The sequence below is a fragment of the Hylobates moloch genome, unplaced genomic scaffold (assembly GCF_009828535.3).
Source record: "Hylobates moloch isolate HMO894 unplaced genomic scaffold, HMol_V3 SCAFFOLD_21, whole genome shotgun sequence".
NCBI lineage: Eukaryota > Metazoa > Chordata > Mammalia > Primates > Hylobatidae > Hylobates > Hylobates moloch.
The window spans coordinates 19,654,682-19,675,860 of NW_026652296.1; the positions used below are offsets into that span (position 1 = coordinate 19,654,682).

The 21,179-nt window shown below is 39.5% G+C and overlaps 1 protein-coding gene across 2 annotated transcripts in view; it reads right to left on the reverse strand.

The window, feature by feature from the left end:
- The window catches only part of TOP1 (DNA topoisomerase I), a 95,916-nt gene that overhangs the window by 26,132 nt on the left and 48,605 nt on the right, over nt 1-21,179 (reverse strand). Inside the window, exons 6-11 of one of the 2 annotated variants that reach the window (XM_032142397.2) lie at nt 18,909-19,004; nt 17,879-17,954; nt 14,554-14,660; nt 6,250-6,365; nt 1,264-1,385; nt 271-393 (exon numbers count right to left, since the gene is read on the reverse strand). In XM_032142397.2, coding sequence (XP_031998288.1) covers nt 271-393; nt 1,264-1,385; nt 6,250-6,365; nt 14,554-14,660; nt 17,879-17,954; nt 18,909-19,004 — 640 coding nt within the window. Of the gene's footprint in view, nt 1-270; nt 394-1,263; nt 1,386-1,591; nt 4,619-6,249; nt 6,366-14,553; nt 14,661-17,878; nt 17,955-18,908; nt 19,005-21,179 lie in introns of those variants that run through there. The other variant, XM_032142398.2, reaches the window with a different exon arrangement.

The following is a 21,179-nucleotide window of genomic DNA, read 5'->3' on the forward strand; positions in this document are numbered from 1 at the left end:
TACTATATTATTGACTGGAGTTACTGACCGGTTTTTAGGTCACTGAAGCACCAAGGTTCCTATACAGAGCTACTGAGCAAAGTACTTGTTCACAATTTTCAGTCTAACTAAAACCTTTAAGAAAACTTAGACTTTGAGAATTCTAAGTCTTTAGCATAGAATGATGTGAAATTACTGATGTTAATGTTGTGTCATAAGAACCAAGAAGAAAATTAAATGAACCAATCACAATTCCAAAATTCTCCAGAGGTTTAATAAATTCTGTAGTACCAGTTTCTCTTCCTTGCTCATCTGTTTCCGAGCTTCCGTCTGGGCTTTGAAATACTGGCTCATCTGGGTAAAATCACATTTGCTTAGGTTGGTGATAATATTCTTCTCTTCATTAGTCATTTCCTAGCCAAAAGAAAATGGGGAGATGAAAGAAAAACAACAAAAATACACTAATAAGTCCTTGGGTTTCTTTGCAAATACACCCAAGCACCATTTTTTCAGTCAAAAGGTTTCTGGAAGTAGCCAATCTCAATTAATGAATTTTGAAAAAACAAAAAACCACAGTTGTATTACTTTATTATAAAATATGTACTTACTAATATTAAAATGTTTTAAAATGACTTCTCATGGAAAAAAATGAACTCTTATGTGGTTTCTAAGACTCCGTGGCACACAGTCCCCAGGCGTATAAATACGAGTTTGAAATCCCATACTGATTCTCTCTTGGAAATATTACCCCTATTCTATTCATTTATTAAGTCTGCTTTTTCAGAGCTAGTTCAGGAAGTAAACTTTACTGCTGCCTCTGTCCACATTATCCAAATTGAGAATAATGAGATTTTAAAAAATCACCTAGGCAAATATAGTGTATGTGGTTTCAAGAGTAGAAAGTACCTAAAACAAATAAGCAAGAATTAACAGGGAGTGTTATATCAGATTAACATTTCTCTTTGCAACAGCAGACACGGGGCAGTCCTGCAGAGACAAACTTTCCTGTGCGCAACTGGAGTTGAGGTTTTCTGTTTGGCCTAATCTGATAACCCCCCACCTGCCATCACATGAGAGCCGATAGCAAAGATATACAAGTATTCTTGTTGGACAGAAACCCTACATAATATAGTAAATGAAGACAAAAAATGCGCAAGTTTAAATACAACAAAATCCATAAAACTCAAATTTTACATCAGGAAATGTTTTGCAAAATGATAATTTATTACTTAGTACTTGATTGTTTTGCAAGGTACTAGGATATTAACACATGGGCTACAGTACCTTTCTCCAGTCTTTAAAGAAATTTTTCCTAAATATTTCCTTAGTAGTATATTCATGGTCGAGCATTTTTGCAAAGAATGTAGCTACTTCCTCTGCTTTGGGGCTCAGCTTCATGACTTTACCTAGAGAAAAAAGCGGTTCCAAAAAGTGAGGTATAGTATTCATGATCTAAGTATAAATACCCAGGGCTAGCGAATTCTCTTTAATAATGGTTTGCCTTCTCATGGTATATAAAGGTCTGGTGACACATAGTAGCAACAACAACAAAGACAACATACTGATTTATATCTACTTGTACAAATTCTCCTTCTTTTTAGCATATATTTACCTGGGTCATTCTCTGGAGACTATGCCAGTTAATTGTTCCCAGGTGCCTGCTCAGGACAGGGATGACCTGGGGGAGGCCCAGTCACTCTTCCTTTTCCTTTCAGCAAGCAGGGTCCTTTACACCTCTTCAATGGTTTTTAAAAATCAAATCCTCAGAGGGACTCCTGCCACTGCTAAGCTAAGCAGCCTCTGTTCAAGAAGGGGAGGAAGGGATAGGGCAGGGAGTGGAAGAAAGGAATTGTGGGGAAAAGAAATAGGCATCTTTCTTCTTCAAAGTTAGGTGGGTGGAATATGAATAAAAAAATATATATCCATACTAGGCAAGCCCAGATTTCCCATATGAAAAGCCTAATAAGACCTTCTTCTAGAACCTTGCTATTCAACAAGTGGTTCACAGACCAGCAGCATTGGCATCATATGGGAGTTTAGAAATGCAGAATCCCAGGCCCCCTCCTAGACCTACTGAATCCTATACAGAAATTGCATTTTTAACGAGACTTGGATGCACACTAGAGTTTGCAACGCACTGCTCTGGAACATGGGTACCATGATGCTGCCTCTTTCAGGGAACCAGGATGCATCCACAGCACAAGGGATGACTGGGGTTCCTGGTGTATCCAATTGTTTATGTAAAAGCTGTCTAAAGGGGCTGGGAGCAGTGGCTCATGCCTGTAATCCCAGCACTTTCGGAGGCTGAGGCAGGCAGATCACTTGAGGTTAGGAGTTCCAGATCAGCCTGGCCAACACGGCGAAACCCCATCTCTACTAAAAATATAAAAAATTAGCCGGGCATGGTGGTGGGAGCCTGTAACTCCAGCTACTCAGGAGGCTGAGACATGAGAATCGCTTGAACCCAGGAGGCAGGGGTTGCAGTGAGCCAAGATCGCGCCACTGCACTTCAGCCTGGGCAACAGACCGAGACTCTGTCTCAAATAAACAAAAAGCTGTCTAAAGGAACTCAGATGTTTCACAATGAAAGCTACTAACTGGTAAAGAAAATCTGAATAGGGCCTACGGGTTTTATGTACCTGATTTAGTTAACAAAGCAATGAAAGAAAAGTACTTGGGACTTTAATCCACTTTTCAAACAGAATGCTTTTGACAGTACTCTTAGCGCCAATTTCCATTCTTTCTTAAAAATCCAACTTTACAACGTCACCTGGAACCAATCCATGCTATACTAAGGGCATTTGGCTATACTTAAAATGAGGTTAACTATAATTCTACCACCTTACTATTACACAGGTATTAATAATTCACCAAGGGTGCCCACATTCTTTATAGAAAACTAAAATTTAACCAGAAATCCATTTATTTCGAAACTCAGAAGACATCTTATCTCATAATGATATGCCATCTGACTGCAGGGGTGTAGAGAACTGTAGCACAAAATTGAAACAATTATAATAGAAAGAACCCACTTTGGACGCCATTAACTTAAAAGGCCAACAGGTGGCGCAGCTGCCCCCATCAACCCCCAAGCTTCTGCTTTGGAAGAAAGACACTTCGGGGAAGATAGGCCTGTGTATTAAGATTCCCTGAACTTCTTTAGAAAACTGTAACATGTTTCTGATATAAAGGAAAACATTAAGTCATTAGGAATAAAATAAATGAAATAAAATGGCAAGAAAAAAACGTAAACTGTTTTCAAGTATGTTTGGTATAAAATAAATGTTAATACCATTTTAAAAAAAAATGTGGCTGAGCATGGTGGTTCACAACTGTAATCCCAGCACTTTAGGAGGCGGTGCAAGGATCACTTCAGGTCAGGAGTTCCAGACCAGCTTGACCAACATGGTAAAACCCTGTCTCTATTAAAAATACAAAAATTAGATGTGGTGGCACGTGCCTGTAATTTCAGCTACTTGGGAGGCTGAGGCATGAGAATTGTTTGAACCTTGGAGGTGGAGGCTGCAGTGAGCCAAGATTGTGCCACTGCACTCCAGCCTGGGTGACAGAGTGTGACTCTGTCTCAAATAAATAAACGTAAAAATAAATTTTAAAAAATGAGACTTTGGGCTGTTTTACTGAATTCTGTCCTAATAGAGGGAGAAGCAACTGTGACTCCTCCTATTTTAGATGAGCTGTCAAAAGATGAAATGACGGCTCCCTGCAGCAGAGTAGTGGGAGGATGACTGGAAGGTTCCTGGCAATGTTAACACTTTGTGAAAAAGGCTGAGCTCCAGGAAAAGGAAACTGCTGAGTCAAAGCTGTAAACTGAAGGTCCTTAGAAGAGGCAGTAATTCACTGCTTCAGCTAGCCCATGCCCCACCTCCCTGGCAAGTTCTAAAGGAGTCTAAGAATTCTCCTCCCCAGAGAGTAGGCAGCACTTACTGTATCAGTTTGAAGTAAAGTCAAATATGACTTCTTGACTTACTGCAGAGTAAGAGTTCACACAATCAAAGAGAAGAAATCCCAGCGGAGGACCAACTGAGAAAATGCTGGAGCCCTAAAGCAGGATCCTATAAAGGAGGACTGGGCAAGAATGGGAGGAAAGGACTATGGCAACCTGTGAACTAGACCAGGCCTCTGCTTCCTATCTTGAAGAGAAACCACAGGACTAGGGAATCTAGCTTTCCCTCTCATCGCTTTGAACCTCAAAGTGAGACTTTACCAGCTGAGCATCCTAAAGCTCCTGGTAAGTCCATACCAGGGCTACGGAATACCTACGCTTTGAGATGGTGCTCTTCAAGGTCCTAGCCCCTTTCTCTTAATTAGGAGTTTTGGCTTTGAGTTATACTTAAGAGTCTCCAGGAATGACCAGTGTGAGGGCTGAAAGAACTGTCTTAGACTCTCTGGTCAACAGGTCAAAATGTTCACGTAATATAAGTATTTGCCTCTGAGATTATGGAGTCCTGTTAGGCTGCAAACTCCCCAAGATCAGGGTCTAAGTCAGTAGTACTATCCACTGCTGGGTCTTGGTGTCTGAACACAAATACATTCAATAAATATGTTGTTTTATTTATTTATTATTTTTTGAGACAGGGTCTCACTCTCACACAGGCTGGAGGGGAGTGGCACGATCTGGGCTCACTGCAACCTCTGCCTCCTGGACTCAAGTGATCTCCCACCTTAGCCTCCCGAGTAGCTGGGACTACAGGCGTGCACCACCACACTTGGCTAATAAATACGTCATTTTAAAAAACAAATTTCAGGCCGGGCGCAGTGGCTCACACCTGTAATCCCAGCACTTTGGGAGGCCGAGACGGGTGGATCACGAGGTCAGGAGATCGAGACCATCCTGGCTAACACGGTGAAACCCCGTCTCTACTAAAAATACAAAAAATTAGCCGGGCGCGGTGGCAGGCGCCTGTAGTCCCAGCTACTCGGGAGGCTGAGGCAGGAGAATGGCGTGAACCCGGGAGGCGGAGCTTGCAGTGAGCCGAGGTCGCGCCACTGCACTTTCCTCAGTTGCAGACCCAGCCCTTTAGTGTAAACTACTACCTAGGCCTACAAGCACTGGTGGACCTAAGGCCACTACTGGTGGGAAGAGAGATGCACCAGAATGCCTGAGTGTTCACCACTGATGCTTTTCAGCAGTTATCCTGCCCAGCGTTTCTCAAAGTTTGGTCAGCAGACCACTTGGTTCAGAAGTACTCAATCCCACCCCAGAACTTTTTCTTTTCAGTAGGGGCAGTGGGATGGGTGAGAAGAAAACAGTGGGGGGTTGAGGGTGGGGAAAAATGGGGTGGTGAAATAACAGTGGCCAAAAGATGGTGGCAAGACAAGTGGAGGCGGAAGAGGAATGCTGGGGAAAGGACAAGGGGGACTGTGGGGAAAGGGGACAGAAGAGGGAAGGATGGTTGGGAAAGGGGAAAGAAGAAGAGGGACGGTGGGGAAAGGGAAAAGAAGCCCACCCCACAACTGTTAAACGGGCTCAGATCCACTCTGGTGAGTCATAAGCACATAAGGGTATGAGGAACAATGCTCTAACCATTTCTGGATAAAACTCATGGAATGAAGAAAATCAGTTATTACCATCTACATACTGCTACACTGCCAACAGGAGGCGTGTCAAAGGCTACCCTGAAATCCTTCAACCCAAGGATAGAAATACCAATGACAGATAAGAGACAATTCTGAGGGTTCTAAGAGACCCAGGCAGGGCATTTCTTTAAAGCAGCTCATCAGACTTGATTGCACATATATCAAAGGCATAGTGTTATGCTACATAGAATAGGTGACAGATGCCTACCAGCCCTATCTAGAGATTGATGGCAGACTATTAATCCTCAACCATATACTAGTACTGTTTCTAGTGATGAGCAGCTTGTCCGATTGCATTGTTATATTGCTAACATAAAGTACTACCATTCAAGTGAGGCTTTTCTAATAAGTCTTGCAAAGAGTCGCTCCCTAGAAATGAAGTTCAGATCAAAACCTTCAGCTTGTGGACCACATACTGTGAGCCATGCTGACAAACCTTTTTTGGACTATGTAGGGAAGACATGAATAGCCCCTTTTTCATGGCACTTTTTCAGCAGCAAATGGGCCTTTGAGAGTTAACACCTGATGCTCCTTCCTCAAAATTGCATGGCAATAAAACAAAATGAAATAAAAAGGATTATCTATTATATAGGATCCTTTCTCGTTTTCTATCCCTAAATAGAAGCAGATTTCTTTTCTTGGCCAAGAATCAAGAACCTTGAAACAACTCACCATCATAATAAAACTTGACACTCTCTGGAAGAGGCTCATATGGTGGGGCAAATACTGGACCTTTATGTTCTAGGAATTTCCACTTGATGCCTTCAGGATAGCGCTCTTCTTCCCACCTTTAAAAGACAAAGCACAGCCTCATTTAGTGATCACCTTGTCTAACATGGGGATCATCACTGATTAAATGCCAAATAATTATCCGCTCAACTGATTAGTGCTCTGGAATGACTTCTGGGCCTCACATTCAAGGCCTGGATCAAAAGAACCAGTGTCTCTCATTTTGAAAAAGCCAACACTCACAAGTAAGATGAAATACCGTGGTGAATAAAGGAAAATACATTTCAACAGCTCAGTTCAAGAATACTGGACAGAAGAGATCAACAATGAAGGAGCTCAGCAACAAGGGAGGGACTTGAAAATGTAAACAGTTGTTTCACCACAATGGCATACATGACAGAGGGATTGTTTACATTGTTCATAAGTAGGAAAAGGCCTCCTCAGAGTGGTGATGTCAGATGGAAGGTAGAGGGGAAAAAAACCCTGTGAGAAAGGACATAAAGCAAGAAGACTAGGAAATGATAGCTTAACTGGGGCATGGGGCATGTTGAGTTTAAGGTACTTATGGATTACCTGGAACTATCTAGCAAACACTGATAAGTGAATCTAAAGCTCAGTGGGAACAACTTTTTGAAAATGTATTTTTAAAATGGTCGAACATAAGAAAAAAATGAGTACTACAATAAACACCATATACGCCTGTAATCCCAGCACTTTGGGAGGCCGAGGCGGGCGGATCACGAGGTCAGGAGGTTGATACCAGCCTGGGCAATGTGGTGAAACTCCGTCTCTACTAAAAATACAAAAATTAGCCGGCCATGGTGGTGCGCACCTGTAGTCCCAGCTGCTCAGGAGGCTGAGGCACGAGAATTGCTTGAACCCAGGAGGCGGAAGTTGCAGTGAGCCAAGATTGTGCCACTGCACTCCAGCCTGGGCAACAGAGTGAGACTCCAACTCAAAAAAAAAAAAAAAAAAAAAAAAAGGGGTTAATAATTTGCTACATTTCCTATTTTGGCTGAACCATTTTCAAAGTTAGTTGCAGATTTGATACTCCACCACTAAATATTTCAGCAATTATCTCTACAAAAATAATATTCTTCCACATAACCACAAAACTATTATCACATCTAACAAAATAATCTCCTAGTATAATTCTAATTCCCAATCCATATTAAAAACTTTTTCCTATTTTATCTAAATTTATTTTATAGACCAGGATCCAACTCAGGCTCACAAACTGCAACTGGCTGATATACCTCAAGTTTCTTTTACTCGAATAGATAACTTACTACCCTCATATTTACTTTCCAAGTCCAATATTTTATTATTTTATTTTATTATCAATCATTCAGCCATGGAACAAGTCCAATATTTTAAACAAAGTTCAGAAACATCAAATAAAAATTACATGTATCAAACCATATTGTAACAATGGTATTACTATAAAACCAAAGTCAACGTATATGGTCAAATGATTTACAACAAGGATGCTTAAGACCATTCAATGGAGAAAGAACAGTCTTTTCAACAATAGTGTTGGCAAAATAATCAAACTGGGTCTTTACATTATATACAAAAATTAATTCAAAATGGATCAAAGACCTAAATATAAGAGCAAAAATACAAAACTCTTAGAAGACAACATAGGGGAAAAGCTTCACAATACTGGATTTGACAGTGATTTATTGGATATGACACGTAAAACACAGGTAACAAAAAGAATAAATGAATTGCAGCTGGGCAGAGTACCTCACACCTGTAATCCCTGCACTTTGGGTGGCTGGGGCGGGCAGATCACTTGAGAACAAGAGTTCGAGACCAGCTTGGCCAACATGGCGAGACCCCCGTCTCTACTAAAAATACAAAAATTATCCAGGCATGGGGGCACACGCCTGTAATCCCAGCTACTCAGGAGACTGAGACACAAGAATCGTTTGAACCTGGGAGGTGAAGGTTGCAGTGAGCCGAGATCACGCGACTGCACTCCAGCCTGGGCAACAGAGAGACACTCTGTCTCAATAAATAAATAAACTGAATTTCACTGAATTTAAAAACTTCTGTGCATCAAAGGACACTTCAAGAGAGTGAAAGACAACTCACAGAATGAGAGAAAATATTTGTAAATCATGTATCTGATAAAGGGTTAACATACAAAATATATAAAGAGCTCCTATATCTCAATAAACAACCCAATTAAAAAAATGGGCAAAGTCTCAGTCTTAAGGGGCTGGGTGCAGTGGCTCAAGCCTGTAATCCCAATACTTTGGGAGGTCAAGGCGGGCGGAGGGATCACTTGAGGTCAGGAGTTCGAGACCAGCCTGGCCAACATGGCAAAACTCTGTATCTATTAAAAATTCAAAAAATTAGCCAGGCGTGGTGGTGCATGCCTGTAATCTCAGCTACTCAGGAGGTTGAGGCATGAGAATCACTTGAACCTGGGAGGCAGAGGTTGCACTGAGCCAAGATTGCGCCACTGCACTCTAGCCTGGGCAACAGAGCAAGACTCCATCTCAAAAAAAAAAAAAAAAACAGCGTGGGGGTGGGGCAAAGAACTTGAATGGTCATTTTCCTAAAGAAGATATACAAGTGGCCAATAAGCACCTGAAAAAATACTCAACATCACTAATCATTAGGAAAATATCAATCAAAACCACAATGAGATACCACTCATACTCAGAAGGATGGCAATAAAACAAAAAATAACAAGTGTTGGTGAAGGTGTAGGGAAGCTAGCACCCTTGTGTGGTCCTGGTAGGAACGTAAAAAGGTGCAGCCAATGTGGAAAAGATAGTACGGCAGTTCCTCAAAAAGTTAAGCATAGAAATGCCACATGACCCAGCAATTCCATTCCCAGGAATATACCCAATATTCAAACAAATACTTGTACACAAATGTTCACAGCAGCACTATCTGCAACAGCCAAAGGCAGAAATAACCCGTGTCCATCAAAAGATGAATGAATAAACAAAATGTAGGACAAACAATGGAATATTATTTAGCCTTTAAAAGTCAGAAAATTCTGAAACATGCTACAATATGGACGAGCATTGACATTCTGTTCAGTGAAATAAGTCAGTCACAAAGGACAAATACTGTATGACTATTAATACAAGGTACCTAGAGTAGTCAAATTCATAGAGACAGAAAGTAGAATGGTGTTTACCAAGAATTGGGGGAATAGGCTGGGCACGGTGGCTCACGCCTGTAATCCCAGCACTTTGGGAGGCCAAGGCAGGCAGATCACCTGAGGTCAGGAGTTTTGAGACCAGCCTGGCCAACATGGCAAAACCCCGTCTCTACCATAAATATAAAAAATTAGCCGGGAATGGTGGTGGGAGCCTGTAATCCCAGCTACTTGGGAGGCTGAGGCAGGAAAATTACTTGAACCCAGGAGGCGAAGCTTGCAGTGAACTGAGATCGCACCACTGCACTCCAACCTGGGCGACAGAGCGAGACTCTGTCTCAAAAAAAAAAAAAAAGAAAAAGAACTGGGGCAACAGAGAAGTGGTGAATTGTTAATAACTACAGAGTTTTGGTTTTGCAAGATGTAGAGTTCTGGAGATGGTGATGGTGTACAACAATATGAATGTACTTAATGCCACTGAATTGTACACTTAAAAATGGTTAAGATGATAAATGTTATGTCATATGTATTTTACACAATTTAAACAAAAATATTTAACAGAATCTTAGACCTCAGAGGAACATTAAAGATCTTCTATAATTAACCTACCACTTTTTCAGATATGAAATTGGCAGTCATTGATATATTAATAGAAAGATCTCAATGCAGGAAACCACCCAATCGTAGAGTCTTATTACTCTCCAAATAGAGAAAATATACATATATGTAGGTGTATGAGAACATCTGCAAGAAGCCTATCTGTAGCAGTCACAGAGTAACCATGAGGAGATTCAGAAGGCCACCCTTACCCTTATCCTGGGACTTTGGCACCATTCTTCTCATTGACTACAGTGTTTTTATTTATTTTTTTTGAGACAGAGTCTCGCTCTGTCGCCCAGGCTGGAGTGCAGTCGCGCAATCTCCGCTCACTGCAAGCTCCGCCTCCAGGGTTCACACCATTCTCACGCCTCAGCCTCCTGAGTACCTGGGACTACAGGTGCCTGCCATCACGCCCAGCTAATTTTGTTTTTGTATTTTTAGCAGAGACAGTTTAGACACCATGTTAGCCAGGATGGTCTCGATATACTGACCTCGTGATCTGCTCGCTTCAGCCTTCCAAAGTGCTGGGATTACAGGCGTGAGCCACCACGCCTGGCCCTACAGTGTTTTTAAATCAAGACTCCAAACTGTTTTTACAATTCTTATTTCAACATGTGTATCCTGAAGACCCACAGCAACTTCTTTACCATTTAAGCAAATTAAGAGATTCAGCAAATCACAACACTAAACTTCAGTTTAAACAGAAAGAATATCTGTTTCAGTAAGCTCATGTGACTGGGTTGACAGCTATTATTATGAAATAATAATAAAAGCAAACAGTTCTGTCCTTTTAGCCTCCCCATGAATGCATATATCCTCTCCCCTAATTTAAAAACAAATAAACAAACAAAAACATGTACTTAGACATCAAAATGGCTTCCCTTTGGCAGCTTGACTTGAATAATCAAGTATCAATTTAATAATAAAATTTGCTTGAAAGGGGAAAGGTGGAAAAGTGCTAGAAATATAAAGACAGGAAAGTAAACTCCACGTGCTGTCTGATATCAAGTTCCCTTGCAGTTAACAAGCACTTCACAGTATGCTATAAAACTCATATTTAATTTTTTTAAATTTAGAAATAAACGTCAGATGCTATAGCTTCTGAATGTTAATCCTTGAAATTTAGGGGCAGTTTTTCTGGTTTGAGCAAAATGTCAATAATCCATATTCCATAAATTTCTTATCACTATCACTGACCATATATTTATGAGTCCTGGTCTTGCAACACTAATTCCTTACAACATTATAGTCCTGACTCATCACAGCATTTTACCTTTGCTAAGAGATTCAAAACTCCATTTAAAGTCACACCTAACACCTGCAATAAACTTGCCAGGTTCTAATTCTTTATGAAGAATCATCTGTTGAGAATTAACTTGCAACTTATATTCCCACAGGTCAGCCCTGACACAAAAGTGTACTTAATTAACCCAACAGTGCTGAAACCCTGTTCAGCTACAATGGCCAACAGTTAAAAATCAGGACATCTGGGATAAAAAGGATTTCATGTATGAACCCAAGCACACTGCCACCACTTATAACAATGTTTCTATGGCGATAATGTGATATAGCAAAGAAACCCTGAGGGACCTGGACCTTTTTCAACTGAACAATTACCAAAGGAGGGAGATAAAGATCAGAGTAAGTGGTTTTTTCTGGTAAAGACAAACAGGTTTGCGGACTTAGGAGGGAAGCAAAAGATCTGCAAATTTGTCAAGCTTGTGAAGTGTGTACTTCTTTTAGTGGGATAGCATAAGGAATAGTAAAAATAAGAGTATCTGCCATTTAAGTCCCCGACTAGGTCATCAGTACCAGTCACCGAGGACTGGATAACTGACTTCAGAGTACAATACACAGCCTCTAGCTATCAGTTAAGAGGCTCTTCATTCCTATTCTCAACTCCAAAAACTCGGTGTGCCATTCAAGCACTGTGCTTGAAAAGAATGTGCAAGGTTTAACCATCACACCTGAGAAATGCATGTGTTAGAAGCTGTAGCAAAGCCTGCTCATTCCTCAAAAAGCAACTTTTAGTTAAAGACTAGCCAGTTTCCCTTTAGCCTAAAATAAGAATAAAAACCAAAAGTCATGGTCTGCCAGAGTGAATGTGTGGCAACACTGATAAGGATTTTCAACCACAAAAGCAAAATTAGGCTCCTAAACCCCTCAAGGGCACCTAATTCTACACATACAAGGCCGGACCCAGTGCACTTGCCTGGATCCCGAAAAGAGCCAAAGCTCCCAAGTAAAGGGCAGACAGCAGGGAGCTCCTGATAAGGAAATGTATTTGTTCATTTATCAAGCATTTATTGAATACCTACCACAGAACCCTGACTGATGAATTACTAACCTACCATTCTCTTAACTCCCAATAATAACCCCTAATTTACACAATCACTTTATTTCTAGAAATCATTTTCTTAAAGGTCAAGATCACTGAAAATGTATTAGTTCTAAAGAAAAGTGAAATAAAAACGAGGAAAATAAACCCCTGTGGGTTTTTCTGTTTTGTTTTGTTTTGTTTTTTTTTGAGACAGAGACTTGCTTTGTTGCCCAGGCTGGAGTGCAGTGGTGCAATCTCAGCTCACTGCAACCTCCACCTCCCGGGTTCAAGCAATTTTCCTGCTTCAGCTTCCCAAGTAGCTGGGACTACAGGTACCCGCCACCATGCCCGGCTAACTTTTGTATTTTTAGCAGAGATGAGGTTTCGCCACGTTGGCCAGGCTGGTCTCGAACTCCTGACCTTGTGATCCACCCACCTCGGCCTCCCAAAGTGCTGGGATTAGGCATGGGCCACCGTGCCCAGCCTTTTTTTTTTTTTTTTTAATCCTTTTTTTTGAGAGACGGAGTCTCGCTCTGTTGCCCAGGCTGGAGTGCGGTGGCACGATCTCAGCTCACTGCAACCTCCGCCTCCCAGATGCAAGTGATTCTCCTGCCTCAGCTGTAGCTGGGACTACAGCTGTGCGCCACCACATCCAGCTAATTTTTGTATTTTTAGCAGAGATGAGGTTTCGCCATGTTGGCCAGGTTGGTCTCGAACTCCTGGCCTCAGGTGATCCACCAGCCTTGGCCTCCCAAAGTGCTGGGATTACAGATATGAGCCACCGCACCTGGCCTCCTTTTACTTTCTGACTCCGACCTCTGGAAAGAGGCAGGGTTGCTCTGCTCTGTGATATTCCTTTTCTATACTTCCCATTTAATCCCACGATGCCATAGCAACATGCCAATCACACAGCTGTCACCGTGTGGCCACATTTCTGCCACTGTGGCTCTCCTTCTCTCTGCCACCTTCCTGGTCAGTGCTCTTTCTCCCTTTCCTCAGAGGTGCTGTGGACATCAAAGTTCTAAATTACAAAAGCCATAAAGGCACATAAACAGGTTTGGAAGGCTATACACCAAATTATGAACAGTGATAACCTCAAAGCTGGAAAGGAAAATGAGAATGGGAGAAGAGAGGTAAAGGTGACTTTGATTTTTATTCTAACTATTAAATCTCTCAATCTTTTGAGTTTTTTCATCATAAACACAAAATCATGTACTGCTGGTATAGTTAGTTAAACAGAACATGTTAACAGAAATAAGTATTTTTTAAAAACGTTTATTTCAAGATTCTAAACAGCAAAAGTAGAAAAGTTCTCCACCTAAATACACTTCTCAAGAGCAACCAGCTATGACTAAACTGTCCTTCATAAAGACTGAATTTTCACTCCTACAGGGAAGGCGAATGCTTGTTTTCTTATATTCGCAACTCTAGATATTTTCACTTACTTATTAATCTTTCCCAATCTGAGAGGCATTAAACAAAAAGATTTATCATTTTTTTTTGCATCTTTGATTACTTATGAAGTTGATCACATTTTTAGATGTTTATTAACCATTTATTTTACTAACTGCCTGTTCCTCACATTCTGATTAGATCATTCCTTTCATATTTGTTTTAAAAGAGCTTTTTTTATATTAGGAATATCAGCCCTTTGTATTGCAAATATTTTGCCTTGAGTTTTTCTTTTTTTTTAAAAAATGGCATGAAGTTGTCCATCTGCCATCAATTGAACTTTCATGTATCAAATGTAAAACACCTTTCCTTATGGCTCTGGTTATGTCTTGCTTCAAAGGATCTTCACTACTGCACAATTATAAAAATATTCACCCATGTTTTCTTGTTGAGGTTTCTTCTGTTGTTGAACAGGCAGTTCTCCCAACACAACTTACATAATAATCTATCCTTTCCCCATGGTTTTAAATGCATCTGTACTCTCTTTGTATGCTAAATTCCCACCTATACATAGGTCTGCTTCTACAGTCCATTCTGTTCACAGTGGTGGAAACCAGTTGGAGATCCAATAGATTTAGAACCAGTTAATGATTACACTAGAAGTTGGAAAACTTACTTCAGAATGTTACTCTAGAGAAATTAAGTATTTTCCCCCAAATATCAGGATATTAATTTTAATAACTCAGTACTCTCGCTTCGTAAGGATATGCAATAAAAGAGGTGGCATTTTAACCCAGTGCTGAGATGTTACCATTTCCACTTCTGTTCCTCTTCTTTCTTCGGCTTCTTTTTCTTGTTATCTGGCTCAGGAACTTTTTTATCTTTATCTTTATTCTTGGGTTTTTTCAGTTTACCATCCTACAAAGAAACATGGTGAGAAAGTACTTAAATAAGGACTGATCACACTTCTGGAGGCAGTTTTTGGGAGCCATGAGGAAGAAAAATTGTAATCATAGAGTATTAGAACTAAAGAAGATCTTAGCACTCCTCTCATTTGACAGATGAATAACAATGTACTGGTGCTCTGTTCTAGAGCAGTATTTCCTAAAATTTCCTGACAAACAACTACTTGAGAAAGTAGTCAAAAAAACACTCTGCAGGGGAAGAGACTGGGAAACTTGTTTTTTTTTTAAACCTCAAAGGAGTTTGGAAAAGTACTGCTCTAGAGAGTAATCCGAGTATATTTTCCTCACTTATGTTTAATCCTACTCATCTTTAAACCTCTTCCAGTACAATCAAATAACGGCTATACGAGGCTTTGCATTAGATATTTAGTATTCAGCATGAAAGAAAATTCCCAGTTGCTTTAGTGGAGTATAGTACTATCGCTGCTGCTTGTATACATAGTCATGATGCAGTAAGCAAGTATTTGTGAGGTTCTAAAATGATACCAATTCCTATGGTGGTATTTCTTTATGGCTCTTCTTTGAACTCTGAATGTAAATGAGCTGACCACAGTGACACAATAAAAAGGCATCAAACCTAAACAGGCACAATTCACCAATACAGGAGATAAATCTCAAAATATACACACAAAACCCAAACAAAAATGTAATATTCAACAAGTGAAGATCCCACTCAGAATCTGAACTCTTTTGAAGAATATTTTCCTTTGTCCTGCCTATTCAACATAATTTAACTAACTATTCAGTCTTTATTCAACAAGTTTTATATAGCAATGAAAGGTGGTTTTGAACCATCTGAAAATCAATTAAAGAGTGGCACAGCTGGAAAGTGTATGGATGGGTTCATTTAACCACTTTCAGTTACAATCAAGGACTTTGAAACATGTTTTGTCACTTGATCAAGGTCATACAGCTGTTATTAACTATGATAACGGCCTAACTTTATGAGAAAAATAACAGAATGTGACTTATGGGAATAACTGGAATAAACATTTTAGACTCTCATAATAGGAGGGCAATCAAGATAGGAATAGAAAAAAGAGGAAAGCTTACAGTACCATCCATATTTTAAAACAGGCACGGAGAATATAAATATGTGGGTATGTTTGGGAGAAGGTACTACAGGATCACATTAATTCAGATAATGTTTACTATTTAGGGTGAAACACACCACAGGAAAGGGAAATGCTTTTCAGTGAAGATACTCTAAACAGCTTCTGAGCAGGCATCCAGCTGGTCCCATCAGGAAACTACTGGCTACACTGTATGTTTTCAAGCCTCAAATTGGGGTTTCAGTCACTGAGAGACCTCAGAACAATTCTCAAAAACAAGAGAAAAAAACAAAACAAAACAAAACAAAAAAACCATAGTTGGCGAGTGAGGTTTAATGACAGATTCTGCCATCTGGGGTCCCTGCCACAGTAAGACTGTATTAATTCAGAGTCTTTCAGCCAGCATTTTTCCCCCTATATGGTAGGGCTGCTAAATAGAATAATAAAAAATGAAGTCAACTGTTCTTTTTTCCCAATGGTTTAACAAACTCAGAGTATTATTTTTGCATAAATGCAATATAAACATAACAGAAAAAAACACTTGGAGAACTCAAGTTTTATATTCCTTTACTGACTAGTCTGTACTGATTAGGTACATAGAAGTGGAGTGATTGGCTACCATAATCACTACTTAACATTTCACTCTCAATTCCTTGAATTAGTGCTTATTAATCTCAACTTCGGCCAAGAATAGACTAGTTGTCAAAAAAAAGTGCAACCTTCTAAATTCAGGACCTGATCATCTCTCTATGGCTCAACTCACTCACTAATAGTCTTATGATTTCATTAAAGACCTTTCTTCTCCCTCCTTGCAGAATTAGAGCATCAGCAAAGTCTCAGAGGAGGTAGGATAATATAGTAGCTGGTGTGCTGGCACTGAAGTCAGACTGCATGGGATCAAATGCTGGCTTTTCCACCTTAGTAGCTATGTGACCTCAGGCAAATGATTCAATATTTCTATACTCTATTTCTGCATCTGCAAAATGGAGATGATAATAGGGATATAACAACTATTCAGGTTGCAAGGATGAAATGAAATGATACATATATTAAAAATATAGAAGAGTGCCTGGCACATGGTAAGCACCTATTACATTTAATTGTGATTATTAACATCATTCTATTATGATAGATTATCCTCTTAAGACTCCCTGCCCCTTCGCTATCACTCTCTTTACTGCTGGTACTTCAAACTATCCACTTTACATCTGTGAACCCATTTTGCCCATGACAGTGGCTAACCTCAAATGTAGCATAAGAGCTAAGAACTCACCCAACCCCTTCTTCTCTTAGGGGAGGGGCATCATTAAGACCCCTGTGAATTTCTGACATCTTTTCTTGAATTACCTGCTAACAATTTTTTAGTACAAGAACTCAAAAGTGTCAAAAGGAGGAAGCATATGATTCTATTTTCAATCTACCACAAGCATCAACAGGAACATTTAGGAAAGCATTTAAACAGAACTGAGTTTTTTGAGGAAGGTTATAGGCCAAGAGGATGAAGAAGGGAGCATGTGTGTTCCAGATAGAGGAACAGCAGGTGCTACATAAAGCTTGGAAGTTTGAAAGAAAGGAGGCTAGTGTGACTGGTACAAGTAAGCTAGAGAAGAGGCACAAGATGAAGGGAGGCACAAGATGCAGAGGCCAGATTGGGATAAGCTGCAGTAAAGAGTTTGGGTGTCAATTATATGTCAAAGGGGCACTCATTAAAGAACTTTAGATAGGAATGGTTACCCAAAGTGAATGATGAGCAAAAAATTCTTAGGGAAATTTCTTCAGGGTTATAAGCCAAAATGTGGTTTCCTGTTAACACTGCCTCTGTATATATGAAGATGACATAGTTTTGGAAGAACATCTGTTGGCAGCATAGCTGTGGGTTGACAGACACCCAGGAAGGCTGAGAGCAGAATCACTGCTGGTTGTGGTTAAGACACTGTGGGGATTCACAGAGATCTTAAAACTACCAGTGCCACAGGCCACCACTTATTAAATTTGTTTTCCCTGTTATTACTATAACAAGCCAATAAATACCTAAAACTCATTTGTCTTAAGAAGTTGCTTACTGGAAAACTCCCACTTCCAAACTCAAGCCCCAAAGGGCCTAAGTCTCTTTACTAACCTCTTCTTCCTCTAGTTTTCTTTTCTTCTCCTTCTTGGTATCTTCTGTTTTAATTTTCTTAGGTTTATAATCAGCACTAGAAAGGGGAACATGAATACACAGTTAACATAATTATGATTCAGGAGTTCTCACTCATAAGAGACCTACAAACTCTTGCAAGCGTCCATGGCAGGAGTAATTACTGTTATCCTTGGCTGGGCATTCTACGGTCAAGACTAACAGAAATAGAGAAAATAATAAGGGTCAGACCAAAGAGTAATAGTTACAGCCCTATATAGAAGAAAACAAACCACTTACACCGGCCTGGAAGCAAAATAGGGTGGGGGGATATATGCAGAAATAAATATCATTATCAGATGAAAGTCTGGAAAAAAAATAAAATAAATAAAAATAAAAGATGAAAGCACACTAGCTACCACATAGCAGTAACTCACTGGAATGTGGAGGAAAGAAATTCTATATTGAATGAATACAAATGAGTTCACTAAGTATTTCCCTTCTCCCTTTCCATCCAATTTCTACTATAATAATAGCATAATAAGCTATGTAAGAGTGAAAATAATGAATATAATTTAATCTCATTGAATCTGGGGAAAGAGGTACATGTAAGCCTCAACTGTTTTATGAGCAGTTTTATTATTTTTACACACTGAAACTTCACTTAGAATGTTTGACAGGAACAGGTCTAAGAGAAACTGCTTTAAGTTATCTGCGGTAGGCAATGAGAAATTTTAAGTAACTTAATTTATTCTTCATGAATTCTGTATTATTTGAAATTTCTACAATAAATATCTATTGCCTTTTCAGTAAGAAAAATTTATATAATCTTCATGTAAGCCTTGGGTATACTGCTTGTTTAGCAAACTCTACTTCTCATAGTTCAGAGAAATCAGTCCATTAATCACAAATTCCAAATGAGTAAAAGCCAATTAATGCAGTTTCTATATGTATTATAAAGAAACACATCACATTTATTCTTTAAACTCCTCCTTTTTGTTTTCAAAAGTCAAAGTTTTAAGAAAATACTCACTCATCCTCATCTCGAGGTCTCTTTAATGGCTTTATATCCTCTTTAGGAGGAACAAAATAGCCATCATCTTCAGGTTCATCTTTAATTTGTGGTGGACTAAAGAGAAAAAAAATTGCTGGTCAGAGTGCTAGAACATCTGTATTCTATTAATACAAAGAAGGAATATGTCATCTTGTTGAAAAGAAGCTAATATAAATAAGGATAACCACATACATATTATGAAGATTTTCTGTGAGCACTTTTTCTCACTTCAATCCTGTGAAGTAGACAGTATTTGTCCTCATTGTACAGGTGAATGGGCAATATCAGGATTTGGGATCAAGACTCCTTAATTCTAAGTCAGAATTCTTTCTCACTATTTCTTAGCTATCTTTGCCAGCACGGCATGAACCACTCCAGAAATAAACCTAAGGTGTTTTCTTGCCTTACATGAGAAATCTACCATATATTTGACCCGACAATCTGAACTGATTGTTCCAGTACTCCAAAAGCTAAAGTACAGCTTTTACAAGGAAAGGAATAAACATTGATTTCCCCAACTTAGTACCTTAAAGTTCTAAAAATCTGGCAATAATGTACATGTATATCCAGTTACATGGAAAAATAACCAAGCTGACAACATTACAACAAAAGAAGGGCACGTGTTAAACCAGAATAAACAGAAGGTATCCTATGCCAAATCTATTCATTGTTCAACGTCCTAACTTAGGTTTACTTTATATACAGAAGAGTGTCTCACTACTATTTGTTAAGATCTTACCTTCAAAATATAAATATAAAAAGACAATCCTTTGAGACAACCATCTTGAACCAAAACAGAGAAGGAACAAGTAAAAAATACCATAGAGCCCAGCAATCACTGCAGCCATGGGATGCTCTCTGGCCTGGCACATCTCTTCAGAACCTCACTGCCTTAACTCAGTACAAGAAATGGCCTCCTTACATGCAGCTGCCCCCTGTGGAGGGATCCAAGGATTAAGAATCCAGACTCCACTGCAAAGTATATTCACAGGGTTTCAAGAGTACCCTCAACCAAAAAAAGCATACTGGGTCCCCTTGCTTGTGACAGAATTTGAATGTTTAAAGAACTTATTTCAGCACACTAACCAAATGCCAGCTTCTACAGCTGTTCCCCCTCCTGCCTGAATACTGACAGAGACCCTAGGGTCCAGAAGGAAAGAAAGCCTATCATTTACCCAACTAGTTAAGTAAATGCTAGATCCTAAGTTTGTCACACTGAAGACAAAAACATGTGGGAAGGGTTACGAGGTCTGAAGGAAGAAGTCCTAAAACAATTTACCAGAAAACTATTCCAGTGAAGCATCTGGATTCTCTACAAAGACATACACACAAGCCAGCAAGGAGTCCAGCAAAGTGAACATGGAGACCACTGCCTCAAAGAAGGCTGTGTTCCTAATCTTCTAACCCAAAAAGTCTGAAAATGAACTCACGACTACACACCAAGTCCAAAAAGTTTATTCATATCAGTTTAATAAAAATCCAAGGCAGTCTCTTGGCAGAGATTAGCCCAGCAGTGCCTCAGTCACTTTATCTCAGAAATCAAAATTCCTAGGGCAGCTTGCAGCTCTAATGCTTCCTGAATTTTATTATTCTGCATTCCTAGAACAATTATGAAACATGCCTGAAGAGGGCACCTGCTTCTCCTTGTCTAAACGACCCCAGAGTACCAGGCACAATTGTCAAAAATTTTAACAAATGAAACTGAAAGTTCAAAGATTCAAGGAAGCAAAACTCTCAAAGTGTTTTGTCCTAGTCAATAATGCCAACACTTAACAACCATTTCTAATAAATCCCTTCCGTCATTCAGTGAAGTGAGAATATACAACAATAAACATCCAGTTGTTTCGAAACTAGAGGGGACCTTTGGGCTTATTTTAGGAAATTGAGGCTGAGGAAAACAAAATTATAAAGGTAAAAACAGTATAGGGAGTAACCTCTAGATTGTGCACATTTTCCTCTCCTTCTAGAAAAGAGATAACATAATTCTACCCAAATCTACACTCATCCCTAACATGTAGGTCAAATGATTTTTTATATATAAGCCTCCCAATATTACTAATGACGAAATCAGACTAAGTGATTTTTCAGAAAACTCCATAATCACTACTGAATATGAAGTTTCTTTTTAGAGAAATGAAAATGTTCTGGAATTAGCGAAGGGGCTGTAATACCTTGTGAATATACTAAAAAAACAAACAAACAAAAAAACAGTACACTGTATACCATTAAAAAGACAAATTTTGTGATATG